Below are 17,843 nucleotides of genomic sequence, written 5' to 3' on the forward strand. Positions count from 1 at the left end.
TACACCTTTCCTAGAAGCGTTTGGTATCCCTGATGCTCTACGTATACCACTCCCAACGACGCTAGCTACGGACCGTCAAGGCCAGAAGCTTCGTTATAGAATACCTTCCATCAGATGCAATGTCGTTCATGTTCAGGGTTTAGCTCTTGAGTCTTTTCAAATACTCAGTAGCCTTCCGAGCTCGCTCTCTGTTGAGATAATATCTGTGCGTAAAGATTACAGCAATCGTAAAAAGAATACTGGGATAGCCTCCCCTGAGAGCCCAGACAAATGGGATAATGACGGAATTATCGTGCACATCATAGTGATCAAAGGCATTTGCACGAAAATACAAAGACTAATATGTTCTGAAAAGATTTTAACAAAAGACACAACAACTAGGTATCGTGGAGGCGAAAGAGGACTTCTATCGGGAAGTACGAACACTATATCCCACAGATTCCCACTCATCACCACCATGTCAAAGAAAACCCCATGACCTTTAGATTTCTCGGGAATAGCATAGGGTACTTGCTCCATCTTACAAGGAAGAGGTTCATTGAAGCAAGTATAATCAAATTTGCTATGATGATTGCCACCGTCTACGGTAAGGCGGGCCCCGCGGGTAGCGGTCTGATGAATGCCTGACTGTCTGCGGAGCTAGAAGGAATCCTTCAATCAGGAACTTAAACAAGACCATTCCCTAGGGGCTGCATCTGGTGGAGGCCCCATTTATTCGCCCAGGTGTGGAACTCCACGGTGCTTAATAGGGTAAAGTATGTACTATGTGGTAGCCTAGTCCAATAGTGAGACCCATCCTAGCCACTAGTTGGAATTTTGATGAAACACTCCCACAGTTCAATCATAAGGCTGAATCCCTGTCAACGTTAGGGCTCAGAAGGATTTTGGTGGCTGCCTAATGGGGCCGAAGCAGAATCCTACAGCCATAGCTATAAGCGAAGTAAGAGTCACCTGGCTGACGCTTAGAATGTACTGCATGTGGTGTTAAACCATTGATCTCGATGTTTTCCCATATTCTTCTTAAACTTCCACGTACAATATGAAATTGAATGTCCTCTTGCTAGGGGCTGCCCTGGCCAGTGCCACCCCTGATCTTCACCTACGTGCTTTGCCAAATGCTCCAGATGGATATGCTCCTGCCAATGTCTCTTGCCCTGCTGTGAAACCTGCAGTGCGCAGTGCATCCAAGCTATCCCAGAATGAAACGGACTGGCTCGATGCGCGCCGGAAAGAAGTTGTGTCGCCCCTGAAGAATTTACTCGGTCGCCTGAACCTGACAAACTTCGATGCATCGGCTTATATTGACCGAGTGTCTGCGAATACGTCCAATCTGCCCACCGTCGGGATTTCCGTGTCCGGCGGTGGATATCGCGCCATGCTAAACGGTGCTGGAGCCCTCAAAGCCTTTGATAGTCGAACCACTAATTCGACCGCGTCTGGCCAACTGGGAGGCCTCTTACAGTCTGCCACTTACCTTTCAGCGCTAAGCGGTGGTGGGTGGCTGGTAGGATCCGTCTTTATCAACAACTTCACCACCATCAGCGATCTTCAGACGAGTGAGAATACTTGGGACCTAACAAACAACATTTTAGAGGGTCCGAGCGTGAAACACTTCCAGCTCCTCAACACCGTCGATTACTGGACTGAATTAGTCGACACAGTAAAGACTAAGAAAGAGGCGGGCTTTAACACGTCCCTTACCGATTACTGGGGCCGTGCACTCTCCTACCAGTTTATCAATGCCAGCAGCGGGGGCCCCGACTACACTTGGTCATCGATTGCCTTGATGGAGAATTTCCAACGAGGTCAAACCCCCCTGCCCATTCTGGTCGCGGATGGACGAAATCCCGGTGAATTAGTTATTGGTAGTAACTCTACCGTGTACGAGTTCAATCCCTGGGAATTTGGCACCTTCGATCCTGCTATCTATAGCTTCGCGCCATTGGAATATCTGGGTTCCGACTTCAAAGGTGGCCAGATATCCAGCAATGGGTCGTGTGTTCGGGGCTTCGATAATGCTGGCTATGTCATGGGCACCTCGTCTTCTCTCTTCAATCAAGGGTTATTACGACTCAATGGCACAAAGATTCCCAAGATTTTCAAGTCGGCTATCGCCAGTATCCTCGAAGATCTGGGCCAGGGCAACGACGATATTGCCAATTACCCTAACCCATTCTATGAATATACTGGTGCTACGGAGGCAATCGCTAGGCGGTCCCACTTGAGTGTCGTAGATGGAGGTGAAGACGGACAAAACATTCCATTGCATCCGTTGATCCAGCCAGAGCGCCACGTCGACGTCATCTTCGCCGTTGACTCCACAGCCAATATCCATAGCTGGCCTTCCGGCAAGTCCTTAGTACGCACCTATGAAAGGAGCCTGAACTCGACTATCAGCAACGGAACCGTGTTCCCTGCGGTCCCGGATCCCAATACCTTCATCAACCTGGGACTGAACAAACGTCCGACCTTTTTCGGGTGCGATAGCAAGAACCTGACTGGGCCTGCGCCGCTGATTGTTTATCTTCCAAATGCTCCTTATACATTCCTTTCTAATACGTCTACTTTCGACCTATCCTACAGCTACGAGGACCGTGATGCCATGATCACGAACGGTTATAATGTTGCCACCCGTGGAAATGGCACGGAGGATGCCAGCTGGCCGTCGTGTGTGGGGTGTGCCATTCTTTCGCGTTCTGCTGAACGTACCGGTACTACTCTGCCTGAAGTCTGCTCTCAGTGTTTCAAGAATTACTGCTGGGATGGAACTATAAACAGTACGGAGCCGGCGGATTATGAGCCACAGCTCATGATTAAGACTAGTCTGGCTCCCAGAAAACTGCCTGGCTACACTGCTGCCATATTCCCTTTTGCTCTGGCACTGGCCATGATGCTTTAGACATAAGGTTTACTTTGTGCTGCAGACATACGCACTAGATTACGTTCGATAACAGCATGTAGCATCGTCATTTTGGTTACGGTCGCAAATCCGGCATCTATAGACATGTAAGACAGGGTTTTCATATACTTAGCTAAAGCTAACAATACATAATTATCAAAGCTATATGGAGTGAGGGTTTCAAATAGTAATATTCTCTCCCCAGTACTACCAGCCCTAGAGCCTGAGGCATTCCGAATTAGCCCTAAATGCGTGGTGGTGGCTGTTCCCAGTAATTTCAATGCTGCGGGGCGCCAAAAAACAAAAACCAGGCCATTGAATCTTCTCGGGTACTGTTAGTGCGACGTGGATATAAAAGCTTGATGCACACGCTTTATTTCTGTTATCGTGTCTCTTTGGTTGCCATCCAGTATCCAAGGATGAAATTAGAAAGCTGAATTGTGATTGGTCGGAATGCGGTCAGCTGACCCAACTCACCCGAACTCAACCGAGACTTCATTTAGTGAAAAAGGCAAGATATGAATCGTTAATCTACGAGGACTGTTATCCCAGACTGAGATCTGATGCCCTCTGGACAGGAACCTGAGCTTGTTTATTGAAACCGTACCCGTCGTGTTGGAACCATGCGACCACAGATGCGACAGACTCAGAGGGTCCCTCGGTCATGTATACAATGCACCCGTAGGAAAGTGAAATGCTCGAAGAGAATACCTTGTGACAAGTGCATTGAACGCGGGGAGTCGGCTGCCTGTATGCGAGAGGTCGTTAAGGTTGCTGGGAAGGTCACGGTGTGAGATCCCCCCAATGCAATATTCTCGACTCTTGGCCAACATGTATATATTTTGAGCTAATCTCTTACAATAGTGCAGTGGATGAAGATGTGTCAGATGATAGCACTACTGGCGCTGCATCGAGGCTTCTAGAGGAGAACATAAGCCTCAAAATGCGAATAAGGCAGCTGGAGTCCGTTCTCTCCCGACCGGAAATGCTAAAAGTGGAGGCAAATATCCCCCGACGTACAGCAGCCGTAGAGGACTTTCAGTCCCCAGAGAGTATCTTAAGCGAGTTTCAGCGCTTGCCGTTCCAGCTATCAGTCGAGCCAGATCAATGCCATACCGATAGCACTCGCCCGTGGGACGACCATGTAATGCTTTGTCTACCCGCGCGCCACTGGAGCGAAGTAATCGTCAAGTTCTCTCTAAGAGAGCTGGGGTGGGTTCATTGTGCCTTAGATGCGTCGGTTTTCATACGAGAGCATGATGCGTTCTGGGATAGCTTGATCGCAAACGAAGGAAATAGTCTCAGGAATCATGCCTGGATCGCGGTGTATCTAAGCGTTTTAGCCGTAAGTCTTTCTGCCAATTTTAGCTTCGGCGATCTGACTAGCTTCCAGGTTGGCGTGTACTTTATTAGTGATGAGAAGATACAAAACCTCCAGTTGGTTTATGAAAGCTTCTCTGTCCGAGATCCTTCTGTGCGGCCTTCATTGGGCAGGGGGTCTATAGAACTGTCACGTAGTTGGCGAGCTGCTGCCTTGAAAGAGTTGAACTATGCCAATTACACGGGCAAGCCAAGCTTGCGGACCGTTCAGACCTTGGCCATTCTGAACGTGATTCATAAGAATCTCGGTGAATCAGATCAGGAATATATTCTGCATGGTACGGCGGTGAATGTTGCTCGACTCATTGGGCTCGATCGTCTTGGGCATGACCGTGGAACAGCGAGCACACACATGGACAACTTAGAGTCGAACTCAAGCCAGCAGAATGTCCTTCGAAGGCTGTGGTGGACACTTGTGGTTTGTGACTGGTAAGCCTGTATACCTGGCCAGAGAGGCTAAAGGAACGCTAACACTACGTAGGATAGCTGTGTGGTCACGTCCTACCACAATTCACCCAGAGTCTTTCACAACAGTATTGGAAGTCAAAGAAGGCCAAAGTACCTTTATTGATGGAGCCTTTGCCTCGGCCTCGCCACATAGTTTCAATGAAGGGACGAGCCATCCGTCTGTCTTCGAGTATCATAGAGCAATAGCTCAACTGGCCATTACTATACAGAACCATGTCGGAGCCATCAAAAGCTGGGATATAAAAGTGCTACAAGATACTCTTGGAGAATTAGATCGCATCTCATTATCCTTCCCACCCCACCTCACATTGTTAGGCCAGGAGGCCACCATGGAGGCGGTAGGGCATGAGCCCAATTGGACTACAGTGCAGCGATACTTACTCCACAACTGCCTAGATAGCTGGCGAATCCATCTGTGTGTTGCCATTCTACCTCACATTCTGGAAATACCTAATGAGGAGGGAAGGGACGTGCTCCAGCATGGGATGTTAGCTGCAAAGCGTCTTCTTCAGCGGAGGCAACACGCACCATGCCCTCACTTCCACAAGTTCTGGGCAGTGACGGCATCCATCATAACCGCAGGAATCTATACTATCATAGATTTGATATGCCTACGGAAGTATCGATCGCCTCCCGAATTGAGCGAACAAAGGGAGCTGGTTAGACTTAGCATCAGTCTGCTCGAACAGTCATTTACAGAGACGCGGCACGGCGCATTACTCGTCCTTCAGCGGCTGTCCCATCTATACGATATCATAGACCCATCGCAAGAAATTAGCCGACTTGTACTCTCGAAGATTGTGAGGTTAACAGCGTCGCCTCGTTTGTGGGCCTCCCTTCCAGATGCCGATGCGACCTTAGGGTATTTGTTTCCCGAGACAGGCTTTGACAATCCGGGAGACACATCGTCGTCATCCCCGAGTAGTAGCCACGGTGTGGATAACAGGCTATCTGGCAATCCTACAATACAGTCAGAGTTACCTTTTGAATGGGACTTCTTTACAACAGGTGTCGGGTGGAGCGAAATCCTACCTCACTTCGGCGATTTGTCGTCCTCGCTGGAACTCATTGATATGTCGATGCCATGGCTCGATCCAGTTCCGCTTGATGACCTTATGAAAGAATCCTAAGAAGTCCAATGGTCTCGTGCACTATATATAGCACCAGAATTTGTCCTTATGAGTTGTTCACGTCATCTAGATATGTGAAAGACAATACTCGGAATGTATGATAGGAAGGCACCGATTTATACTTTACTCTCGACTTCTGGTGTCCATGATGAACGAAGAAGAGAGAACTTAACATGTATGAATCTATGACTAAGAATGAACAATCCGTAATCATAAAGCTCTAGTTAAGAAGAGCATTCTGTATTAGTCCTTGTAACAAAAAGGAAATATTTAAGCTATCTAACTGGAGCACAGCTATGGAGAAGCATATTCCGGATGTGCACTAGATTTCAGCAGTCTTCTTGGCAACAGCATACTTCGTCGTAAGGAACCGAATCTTCGAACCGAAGATGAAAACAACGAAACCAAAAACTGAGACAGCTCCCATGATGATAGCACAGATATCCAGTGCTTGCTTATAACCCATCTCTGTAACAAACTCAGTGACACCAAAAGAAATGCCAAAGGAGATCAAGCCACGGATTGCACAGATCAGCACCAGAATGGGCCCTGCTCGCTCTCCATAACTATCAAGCGAGTATGTGTATCCAATGAGAATGATACCAATGAATCCGAAGTAAACTCCGTTGAAACCGACTGTGATTGCCCACGGCGACCAGTGATATGGATCGGAACCAGCATGACCAAAGATGACACATGAGATGAGTGCCACAATGACAGGCAGTAATATGGGAATCAGGCGAAACTCGGGTTCGGCCACACCATTGCGGCGTCTTGCTACCCATTCGTGGAACTTGTCGCCACCGTATCCGAGAACAGGGACTAGGATCAGCGAGACGACTATCTGGCCTCCTTGGACAAGGCCTAAAGCTGTGGCGGGATAGTTGTATGGCGGGGCAGTGAGAATGGTTCCGAACACAGTGACCATGATCACATAGATCCCGAGCACGACACTGTTCATTAAGACAACCCACAGGATGTTGGGAAACAAGATGCACTGCAGCATGTGCTTCCAGCACTCTATCGCTACCGACCACTTTGCAGGCCCGTGGAAGATCTTCAGGCTGTGCCGCCATGTACGCGGTTGGTACCGTGTGAAGTCCAATTCGACTCTGCGTTTTGTAGTTGCGCGAACAATGGCCAGGTCTTCGCCCTCATGCTGAACATGGACCTGACCCTCGAACGCGTCAGTGGGCCGTTCATACAAAGATTCTGGGACCAATACAAAGGAGACCAGAAATAGAACGCCGCTTATGATAGCGAATATGCCGTACCACCACCTCCACCCAAGGCTCTGAACAAGGTAGGCTGTGGCAATAGTCAAGGCCGCGCTGCCTATAGATTGGATGGCGCTGAACCATGCTAGTCTACTACTGCGTTCGTGAACAAAATGGATTTCCTGCAACGGGATGTTAGTCTCCATTTGCGTATATTTTGTCTGGATATGAGAGGCGTACCTGAATAATGAGAGGACACAATGCCTCCGACTGACCAGCAGCTAGGGATAGCACATCCCGTCCAGCAATATGCGAGGCCAGACTGTCACTCGCGGCGCACCAAATTGAGCCGACAGTGAGTATTAAAGCAGATGTCAGGAATACTGGGCGACGCCCTACAGCCTCAGCGAGTGGTACGGCGATCACGTTTCCAAGTCCCATGAACAACGTTGGATATGTCATTAGATCGTTCGTTCTGGGGTTACCGTCGTAGTAGGCCGAGATGGTAGTGATGATGGGACCCATCCCAGAGGTCATGAGGACACTCAACACAGCGACTAGACAACAATCGTGCGGTTAATATTTCTCCTTTCTCACAGCCATTTATCTCAGGGTTCTGTGGGGGAGAGAAGAGGAAGATAAAGAACTTACAAACTCCTAAAGTGCTGCTTATCACCCATTTCTGCCATTGAGGTAGGTTGAGAGGATCTCATTATCGTCAGCAACAATGGTTGGAGAAACGATAGGCGATCACAATTGGATGTGTGTCTTACCTCTTGGGTCAGGGGAGGGAGTTGGAATTAAGACAATTTCTCCATCTTCGACTAGCTTGACCGTTCCTGTTGGGAGATTCTGTGCCGCGTCTTTTGTAACAGCATATTCATGATGTGCGGCGTCGGTCTCCTTCGACATTTTTAATATGTTATGTCGGGCTAATCTATATAGCCTCTGAAAAGGACGTTGGGCAATTGGACGTTAATATAGGAATTGTCGATATCCCATTAGGAATGTCCTCTCGTGTATTGGGAGATACAATTTTATGGGCCCTCTATAGCGCCGGTCTGCGTGCACGGGGTCCCCGTGGGGGAAACCCATGTACCGTTCAGTAGCCGATCGCGGAGAGACCAACCAGCAAGCCTCAAGGTCGCCAGAAACTACCGGGATAGCGAATGTGGAGCCGAGGCAGGTCCATGGCCGGTCCACCGCTGGTTGACTTTGACAGCAAGATTAGCCATACTTAAGACTCACCCGAGCTCGACCGAGTTTTACCCCTCCGTCCCCGCTAGGCGCACGTTAGCCTGTGAAGGCGACGTTCTTCATTAATTAAAACTGTTAGTTTCTCTTTTTTAGCACTTGACTGCAGCTCGGTAACGGTAAGTGGTCGGCCGAAGGTGATCACTGAAGGTCTTGTCGCCACTCAAGTGCCACCGTGTTGCGTTTGCCCACCAATAATCTTCAAAACATTATCCATGATAGTAATGTGCTAAAACCTCTATTCTCTCTCTCTCTCTCTCTCTCTCTTTATCTAGCCTTGTTGAATTTCCTTTTTTCGTAAAGTTAAATCTTACAACTATGTCATCCTAAGCTTAAGCGGCTTGCGTACTGAGATCTATTGGACCCGTGCTTTTGATAAAGTGATATAACAACGATTATAATAGGGAACAAAGCTAAATTGAATACGTAATAATTGAATATACAGTCAGATCTACTATATGATATCACTCCACAGACCCGACGCTTCCAGCACGTCCCAACTTAATAGGGAACAACACCAGCTAGCTTCAACAACCTCTCAGTCCTCACTGGCTTGGTAAGAGGCTCATCCCTTTCCAATGGGTCCGGTACTTCCTCTCCATCTACTTTGATTGTTGCCTTGCCATGGGTGTAGAGATTGGTATGCGGCCAATGGGTAGTAGTTTCATAACTCTCGAATAGCTCCTTCTTTGCTGCGCGGTCTTCATCCGACATCCAGGCTGCCGGTGTATATGTTGCGTACACAATAGTACGAATAAGGTCAGAATCTCCAAACTGCGCCCAGTGCATCTCACGCGAGTCCCACAAAATTAAATCACCCGGCTCCGCACAAACTTTGATCAATTCACAGCCGTGTTCGCGGTACCAGTCCAGATCTTTGTCGGAGAATGGATGGAAGTCCTTGTGCTTAGCAGTTCGCCATGGCATGGGCCCCGTCACCGGGTTCTCTTCGAAGACTTATCGAAGAGCGCGGCGGATCCCTTCATGACAACGAGGCCCCCATCATCCGGTCCAGATTCGGACAAATTCACAATGCCTTGGACACAAGACAATCCCTTGCGCTCTGGAGCCTGGTCGCAGTGAGGCCAAGGCTTGGAATCATATTCACCAACGATGGATTGAGGGAGTGTGATGTTGACGGTGTCGAAGGAGACAACCAGCTCATCGGTTCCCCAGAGCTTTGCAAATGGCTCAACAACACCGGGTTCGCTGGAAGCAAAGTGTTAACCATCCTAGTCTTTGGTTTGGTTTGGGTCTATTAAGCAAGCTTACGTTCTGACATCCCACATGTACTTCTCGTGTGCCGCAGCAAAGTGAAGATACATTCCACCTTTGAAGCTTTGAGGCAGGTTTTCTTTCTTCCACGTGCTTCTGTCATGGCGGTTGAATCCGATATTGAATGACTCGAGCCAGTCGAGTGCCTCGCTCTGGTATTCACGAGCGCGCTCCTTGCTCAGAACGCCCTTGATGACCGTGTAGCCATTCTTGAAGAAGTCGTCACGAAAGTCACCGTAATGGGTTTCTTGCTTTGTGTTTTGATGGGTCTTCAGAGGGTTGGGAGTGCTCAAAGGCTCGAGTATATCAACGCGAGAAGGCGCCATATTTCAATGATATTTTCGTGTATTTGAAGGGGCTATTGAGTAGGCAGGTAGCAGTAATGTGATAATGGAAATAAATGGATATTCAATCTAGGATATGGAGATGTGAACTGTATATACGGACTTTAAACCTGTGATGATTTTTCCTCGGCTATAAAGGGAACGTTCCACATCCGAGATATTTTCCAACGAAATGATAGCACGGCCGAACTCTTCCTGAACTTAAGAGAGTGAATTTTGTGACTTTGCCAGTGCTTCCTGTCTATATCGGCAATGATTTGGTATCTACCGAGTGTTTCTTTGCAGCTGAGCCGATCTCGGCCGAGCTCGCCCGAAGGCCCTCTTTAGCCTCAAAACTTCCCCATAACGGGAATCATGAAGGCAATATCCCTGCCGAAACTCACCTCGGTGCCGACAAGATTCATGACTTAAAGATGTAGGGGAGGACGTTGGCCAAGAGACGACAGGAGTCAGCATCCAGCGCACATAATCTCTCCAACAATGCCGTCGCCAGTCCCTGTCGCCACTCGGCCAATCGACAAGCCCTCCGTGGGCAGGAATAATTACCAACCCTTCGGATTTCGTGAGGAAGTCCTTCCTGCAGGTTGGAGTCAGAATGGCTCCAGGCCACTACCGTGTGACATCCATGCATCTCATGACGTAGGAGTCAAAGTTCGTGATGGCAGCACTTTATACTGCGACATCTACCGTCCTGCCGACACAACAAAACCCGTGCCCGCCATCCTAGCCTGGAGTCCATTCGGCAAGAAGTTCAATGGCATATCCATGCTAAAATTCCTACCGTGGGGCCTCGGAATACCTAGCGGGGTACTCAGTGGCCTAGAGAAGTTTGAGGGCCCAGACCCTGCTGATTTCGTTCCTCGTGGATTCGCCATTATCAATGTCGATGCTCGCGGATCCGGTGACTCTGAAGGCACTGTGGGTATTATGGGTACGCAGGAGGCGGAGGATGGATACGATGTAATCGAGGCCGTGGCCAAGATGCCATGGTGCAACGGCAATGTCGGCTTGGCCGGTAACTCTCATTTGGCCATTGTTCAGTGGTTCATTGCCGCATTGCAACCGCCTTCACTGAAGGCAATTGCTCCATGGGAGGCTTGTGGTGACTTGTATCGCGAACAGTTTGTCAGAGGCGGAGTGTTTGACGCCGGACTGTTCGACTTTATTATCGACACTAATATTCAGGGACACGGTGGGGTGGAGGACTTCCACGAAATGTATCGGCGCTACCCCAAAGCTGACGCCTTGTATTGGAAGGACAAACGGCCGGACATTAGCAAGATTAACATTCCAACCTATATCACCGCCTCCTACACCAGCTTTGTACATACCATGGGCTCACTGCGAGGCTGGTTGCAAGTGCAATCTTCGCACAAATGGCTTCGTCTGTGCCCATGGCAGGAATGGTACGACATCTGGAATTGCAAGGACTCCGCCGATGACCTTGCAAGGTTCTTTGACCGGTACCTAAATAGTGCCGACAATGACTGGGAGAAGACTCCAAAGGTCCGGACCACCATTCTACGGTTTAACCAAGAACCCCTGTATAACATCGCCGAAGAGGATTACCCCATCCCACGCACCGACTACCGGAAAATGTATTTCCACCCTGGTGGGCGCCTAAGCGTCGATGTGCCGGAAACAGAAACATCAGTCTCTTATAATTCGGAAAAGTACTTGGACTGTGCCAGCTTCACGCACACCTTTGATACCCGGACACGGTTAGCAGGTGTTCCAAAAGCAGTCGTGTACATGTCGTGCCCCGACTTCCACGACATGGACGTGTACGTACTCGTGCGCAAGCTGGATGCCAATGGGAAAGCTCTGCTGAACCTCAACATTCCCTGGTCCTCGATTGCACACCACGGCGTCAGTCAAGAGAACATCGATGATATACCTCCTCGAAATAAGAACAATCTGATGTTCCATGTTGGATCATTAGGTATCCTTCGTGCGTCGCGCCGAGCCATTGACAACTCCCGGTCCTTGCTCGATAATTACCCCTTCCATCCACATGATCGTGATGAATATATCACACCAGGTGATATAGTAAAGTTGGAGATCGGCATATGGGCCATGGGTGTAGAGTATGAGGCCGGCGAAAGTATACAGGTGCAGGTACATGGGAATAGCCCGCTTTTGCGCGGTGAGTTCAAGGAAGACAATGAATTCCATGAGCTTGCGTCGCACGGAACTCACACTCTTCATCTTGGCCCGGAATATCCTTCGTGTATCATTTTACCTTTTGTTTGAATAGAGAACTGAGAAAACGAATGATTTATGATGGATTCAAGCTTTGTACCCTTTTTTGTTCTGATTATTTACGAGTAAAATAAAATGTCACCCATCGAGCTTTCATTCACATACATATATATTTCCTTATGTTCTTTTGCCTAAAGGAAGTATCTTGATATAGCGAGTAATGGATATCTGAAACTATAGTTATAACTATAATTCTATATTCAACTGAATTCCAGTACCCTTCTCCAGAGATTAGTACACTCTTAAAAGCATGAAGCTCTTTGATTACGCCCATGACACAACTCAAATGTAGCTACGTATATAAGATTCCATGTGGTTTATCCGCTAAGGTTATAATCATATATCCGGAAACTTCTAATAACTAGGTTGCTCGTCGATCTTAGAAGCATATAGACGCCGCGCAATGTATGTAACGTTTCTCCTGGGACAGTAAGACCCCTGAAAAGTGGGCACGAGTAGCGTCAAGAACTCCATAGTAAGTCGGTGCGGTGCCATAAGCTTTCCGTGTAGTTGCACAATGATACATAGCTAACGCCCATATACCCACCGGGCAAACGGTTGGAAGCTTAACACGTCTAAGACCCTTCCGGGGACCAAAGATAGTGTTACATAAATATCCTATGATCGATACACAATCCCAATAGTGTAAGGCACGCGGTCACCTTAGGCTATCCAGTGCGCCACCTAGTAGGTTCAAGGGCTGCGGGGTTTCTCTCGCACGTAATATTGGCCTTTTGGTAAATTGCCTTCTATCATTTAGTTAACCCCAGATTGCGTGGGTTGCCAATAGGTAACCTATTTTTAACAAAGAATACCAGGATCCGAGGGTGTGACCGTGAGAGCGGATATAAACTCTTAGGGTCTGGTTTCATAGCTGTTACCGAGACACTTGTAGGAATATAGCTCATACTGAAGCTCTTTGTCACCCCCTTACTCTTGTGGTGTACGGTACCGGGTTTCACATATCGCCCATCATGGGGCAGATTTCAGATAATGTCAAAGACCCTAGCCTTTACATACCAGTTGCGTTACTATTACCGCTTCATGAACACTACTGCAGCCCGTTGGTTCGGTGTCTTTTGCCTCTATATCTTCTAACGATATATGGGATTAAACTCAATTCAAAGAGGAAACTTAGATGTGATTTTATATACTTCACTGGGCAATTTCTCTGTAACCCTTAGGACGAGGCAGATAATCCCTTGGGCGTTCTAGGCTTCTAGCGGCGGCATTCTTAATAATTTCATGACCGGTTTTTGTTCATCCGTGGTTTAGTTTGAGTACTCAAGCCCCCTAATCAGCCATCGTTTCTCTTCTAGGAGGTGTTTTTGAAGAGTACTTATATCTGAATATTTCCGCTCTAACTTCCATGCAAACATTCATCTGCATCAATATTCCTTGCTTTCCCTCTGCCCAAAACCTTTCAAACCATGAGGTTCATCAGTTTCTTACAGACATGGTCTGTCTGGGAGATATTAATTGTCTTCGCACTGTGCTTCCAACCCTGCAATGCTGAATCGCTGGCCGATCCTGTCGCACCGGGTAGTCTACCGCCACTGGATGATTCTACCGCGATGGATAAACGCAGTGCATACAATAACAGTACTTTGAAGATACTCGATAGTCGTGACGGTGAGGGTAATCACGAGTGGGAAAGTGCCAGAGGAACGTTTCGAGTTGGCGCCATGAGCGACGACGATACGTTTATGAATCAAGAGACAGGGATATACATGGGTAACGACAATCCAAACGACAATTACGGACATGCCACTGGCTGGGACCGTGACAGAAGGGGCATTCAATTCCGATGTGGATGTAGCAGGGTGAGAGTGAAAGTGATGGAAACAGCATGGCTCAATATCATCACGATGGTCTGTTTGAATACGACCTCCGCATGTAAGCAAGCAAGCATGACTGACTGATGAATAGTTGGATCACATGAGGCCTTTCTTGCAACGTCTTCGACAACACTTTCAAAATCCTAATCCGGCTGTTCAATTGTCACCTGAAGATCGGTCTAGAGTATATCTGTTCGAGATCTTGTATGGTCGTGACCAACCTGTGCAAATTATTGATCAAATTGAAGGTCTCTGGCCCGGTATCCTATATGGGACGTCACTGACCAGATTCATTTAGGAATGAGGTCAAAGATACATACAGCATTGACCTCATCTTGGTACGCCGCTACCTTTTGGTGCGGCGATTCAGAATGGATACTTGACGAGGAGTACCAGAAGGATGGAGGCAGACCCGAACGCTGTTCTATTTCCAGCGAGGTTGAGACAAGACATAAACGCCTTATCTACAAGTCGGACTCTGAAGAACAAGGTTGATCTTCTTTTCTTGACGATATTCTTAACCTCATTGTCGCTGACATGACTGCCTCTAGTGCTGTGGAGAAATAGATGGGACAATTGGATGACGCACATGGCGAAACGAGATAGTTACTGCACGAGATTCAACAAAGAAGCCGAAACCGTTCGTCCCGATCCCTTCGCCATTACGAAAGCAGATCATATTATTATCTGCACCTATACCTTGAGGCAAGAATGGTCAGTGCACAGTTCATGGTTGCGCAGGCAGTCACATCAGACAATAATAAATAGCGCTCGAACCCTCCATGATATGGCATATCACACAGTAGAAGGAGGCCTTCTTAAATTCTTCGTCCTTTCTGAGAATATACAGGGTGAGAAATGGGGCATAGATGATGCTCAAGCATTCATCCGACTAACCTTGGGTAAGTTACTGCTTATATCTTATCCATCCGCGTTGCTTTGTCTCTTCCCCTTTCTGGTCATTTAGCTAATATATTACTGCTGTATTTTCTCTTCGGGTACTCAACAGGTCTATACTTGGAACAGTGCAAATGGGCTTTACAATCTTTAAGATGTCAAGGATTTCAAAGCTAGTCGCGATACCAATCTTGGGCCCATTTAGACTATCTCTCTCTCAACGGGTAGATACATTTCTCTTGTCAATCGTGAACAGGTGGGTTGTGCAAGGGGATATCAATATACAGAAGGTGTTGGCTGGATGCTCTTCTATTGACCCTATGTATCTATTGGTAATAACTATGCAACTCCTGGTAGACTCGCTTGAGTCTACTCATGTGGTTGAAGTACTAAATGGTAGCCCTATTTGCCACATCTTATATACGTATGCGCTTGGATCTTGTATAGCTCGGGTTAATAAATATCAAGGTTAATGTGTTTCGATAGTAACGGAGAGTGTAGGAAATAACCAGCGTGGTATAGCCTTTAATTTCCGCTTCAGAAAGTTTCATCTGAAAACGTATTTATTGGCTACTGGTACCCTGTCTTGAACCCTCACAATTTGAAATTGGTTGCAAGGCCTATATATAGTACTTGTTGTCTTCTGGGCAGATATGCGCCGTAGCAGAGTTTACCAATTACTGCAATCAAGTCAACCCCGAAGATGGACAGAGTAATAATACGTTGGTAATATATGACAGTTCAGAAGTCTTTTTTATTTCGCGCAGTGAGGCGTAGCATTACAGCGCATAAAGACTAATAGTGCCTGATGGGCCTGTGGTGTCTTTCGAATCATGCTTACAACTACGAAAGCCTGTCGAATACGTAGTAGCGCAAATCACTATATCATTGTCTTCATTTATGCGGATCTTTTGTGGTAACAGGAAATCGAGAGAGCTTTCTTGCCAGGCCATATATCGCTTCTGAACCATCCTCGCACCCACGCTCCGTCGACCTACAGCATGTATCGATATGACACATCCAAGTCCCCGTCCCCTGCCCTTGTAGCTTCAGGCGAATTGTCCGCATCGGCCATCTGTCGATCTCGCCTGCGGTTCTCCATCCAACACGCGAAATAATAGCAAGTGGACCAGAAGGCGGCGAGAGTGAAGAAGGAAATGGCTACACTGTACCCAGTATGGTAGTATGGCGCGTCCTTGGCCTGGAAGAGGAATGTCGACACTATGCCCGCGATCTCACCAAACCCGAGCTGGAGCGCTGTACCGATTGCTCGCCGCCGGTGGCCCCCTACATTCATAGTGAACCAGCAGATAGCGACGGGCATTCCGCAGTACGGGCCGAAGACCACAAGAAACAGCGCGGCGTACTGGACTCGGGGCTTCTCGTGGACTGTTAGCAGGATTGCGATCCCAGCGATTGCAACCAGCAGATTAAAGAGAACGAATAGATAACGGTGGCGTAGTCGATCAGAGGCAAATGCAACCCCGAGAGAAATGAAAAAGGCCATCGCTAAAGGAGGCACGGAATGCAGTTGCGTCTGAAGCGTGCTGTAGCCGTAAGATTTGATGATAGTCGGTGAAAAGTATGCGTAACACTGGAGGATGGTGAGAATGGTCTCTAAGAAAGACACAGGAAGGATCACATACATATGATGGCACTAGAAAAGAAAAATAGATGAGTGCCCCCAAGATGATCCTGTAGTCCTTGAGGACCTCGACCACGTCAGTGAAACGTATGGGTTCCTTCGCCGACTCGTTCCCATGCTCAATCTCCATTCTCTTCTTCATCCATCGCCGCTCGGTCTCAGTCAGCCATCTGGCTTGCTCGGGAAAATCTGAGATGAGGAACCAAGCAAGAACGGCAACAAAGCATGTTACGGCTCCCTCAATTATGAAAAGCCAACGCCAGGCTCCGTATCCCCTCATCCCCTGCATGTATCCTGTGCCATACGCTATTAGCCCTCCAAATGCGCCCGCAAGCGTTGTTGAGTTGAAGAAATATGTATATCGCCGGAGGGCATCTGGACGCCTGTACCACATTCCAATCAGATAGTAGCCTGGATATGCAGGTTAGATCACCCTCTCGGTTTCGCAGTTAGATTTGACTTACATCCAGGAAACATTCCGGATTCTGTCACACCGATGAAGAAGCGTGTCGCTAGAAGACCACCATAATTTTTCACTATTCGGTGGGGTGTGTTAAAAAACTGTATCACCATCTTCAGTCAGGAGCGGGAGAACGCACCGAAACCTTGACCGATTGTCAGAACCCCGAAGCAAAACATACATCCTGCCACTGTCATTGTGTGTTAACCGTATTCCTATGCACAACTTTTGGATAGTAATATAGATTTTGATCCGCACGGAAAGGACATACACCAAACGTGGGGTCGCAGTTTCTTAAGGACGATGTTTGATGGGATTTCCAGCAGCACGTATGGCACAAAAAATATTGTCAACGCCGTGTTGAACTGATTAGATTTGGGATCCATTCCCAAATCCTCTTCAAGGCCAAACACGACTGCGTGGCCCATGTTGATTCTGTTTGATACGGAGCAGCGTAAGTATCCGTGGGTATAAAGAGGGGCCAACAAAAGGAAGGTAGACGCAGTGAATATGCTGCCGGTATGGAACGCACCGATCTAGAAAGGCAAGAAAGTACAGGGCGCACAGAATTGGCAAAACATGGGCATCAATCTTGAGCATCAACCGCTTTTCGTTGATATCCGGGACAGCGTCGCCGGCGAACTCATCGCTCGTACTGCTGGAATCGACCGTGACATCACCTTCAGACTCTATGGCACCGTCAGTATGCTGGCTAAGTGATTAGGTGCTATAAACAGGTGGCAAAGGAGAGAAAACCTCGAGGGGTACATGAGC

The 17,843-nt window shown here is 47.9% G+C and overlaps 7 protein-coding genes across 7 annotated transcripts; 4 read left to right on the top strand and 3 right to left on the bottom strand.

Annotated features, from left to right (window-relative positions):
* Positions 1-1,039: 1,039 nt before the first annotated feature.
* ABOM_009837 (lysophospholipase family protein) lies at positions 1,040-2,899 on the top strand (the record flags this gene model as incomplete). Its single annotated transcript, XM_022536965.1, has 1 exon — positions 1,040-2,899. The coding sequence occupies one exon, from the start codon at positions 1,040-1,042 to the stop codon at positions 2,897-2,899; it is 1,860 nt and encodes a 619-aa protein (XP_022384874.1).
* A 623-nt stretch (positions 2,900-3,522) lies between these two features.
* ABOM_009838 (Zn(II)2Cys6 transcription factor) lies at positions 3,523-5,877 on the top strand (the record flags this gene model as incomplete). The annotated part of the gene is made up of 4 exons (XM_022536966.1): positions 3,523-3,689; positions 3,764-4,244; positions 4,293-4,708; positions 4,761-5,877. 4 exons carry the CDS (start codon positions 3,523-3,525, stop codon positions 5,875-5,877), a joined length of 2,181 nt encoding a protein of 726 aa, XP_022384871.1.
* Positions 5,878-6,199: 322 nt separating this feature from the next.
* ABOM_009839 (MFS transporter) lies at positions 6,200-8,006 on the bottom strand (the record flags this gene model as incomplete). Its single annotated transcript, XM_022536967.1, has 4 exons — positions 6,200-7,276; positions 7,335-7,651; positions 7,746-7,802; positions 7,868-8,006. The coding sequence occupies 4 exons, from the start codon at positions 8,004-8,006 to the stop codon at positions 6,200-6,202; spliced, it is 1,590 nt and encodes a 529-aa protein (XP_022384870.1).
* Positions 8,007-8,849: 843 nt separating this feature from the next.
* ABOM_009840 (uncharacterized protein) lies at positions 8,850-9,949 on the bottom strand (the record flags this gene model as incomplete). Its single annotated transcript, XM_022536968.1, has 3 exons — positions 8,850-9,248; positions 9,338-9,557; positions 9,621-9,949. The coding sequence occupies 3 exons, from the start codon at positions 9,947-9,949 to the stop codon at positions 8,850-8,852; spliced, it is 948 nt and encodes a 315-aa protein (XP_022384880.1).
* A 498-nt stretch (positions 9,950-10,447) lies between these two features.
* Positions 10,448-12,220, top strand: ABOM_009841 (CocE/NonD family hydrolase; the record flags this gene model as incomplete). The annotated part of the gene is made up of 1 exon (XM_022536969.1): positions 10,448-12,220. One exon carries the CDS (start codon positions 10,448-10,450, stop codon positions 12,218-12,220), a length of 1,773 nt encoding a protein of 590 aa, XP_022384881.1.
* Positions 12,221-13,659: 1,439 nt separating this feature from the next.
* ABOM_009842 (uncharacterized protein) lies at positions 13,660-14,365 on the top strand (the record flags this gene model as incomplete). The annotated part of the gene is made up of 2 exons (XM_022536970.1): positions 13,660-14,100; positions 14,159-14,365. 2 exons carry the CDS (start codon positions 13,660-13,662, stop codon positions 14,363-14,365), a joined length of 648 nt encoding a protein of 215 aa, XP_022384858.1.
* Positions 14,366-15,958: 1,593 nt separating this feature from the next.
* Positions 15,959-17,497, bottom strand: ABOM_009843 (allantoate permease; the record flags this gene model as incomplete). The annotated part of the gene is made up of 5 exons (XM_022536971.1): positions 15,959-16,558; positions 16,611-17,020; positions 17,074-17,145; positions 17,209-17,259; positions 17,341-17,497. 5 exons carry the CDS (start codon positions 17,495-17,497, stop codon positions 15,959-15,961), a joined length of 1,290 nt encoding a protein of 429 aa, XP_022384882.1.
* Positions 17,498-17,843: the final 346 nt, after the last annotated feature.

Source organism: Aspergillus bombycis (genome assembly GCF_001792695.1).
Source record: "Aspergillus bombycis strain NRRL26010 chromosome Unknown contig00119, whole genome shotgun sequence".
Lineage (NCBI taxonomy): Eukaryota > Fungi > Ascomycota > Eurotiomycetes > Eurotiales > Aspergillaceae > Aspergillus > Aspergillus bombycis.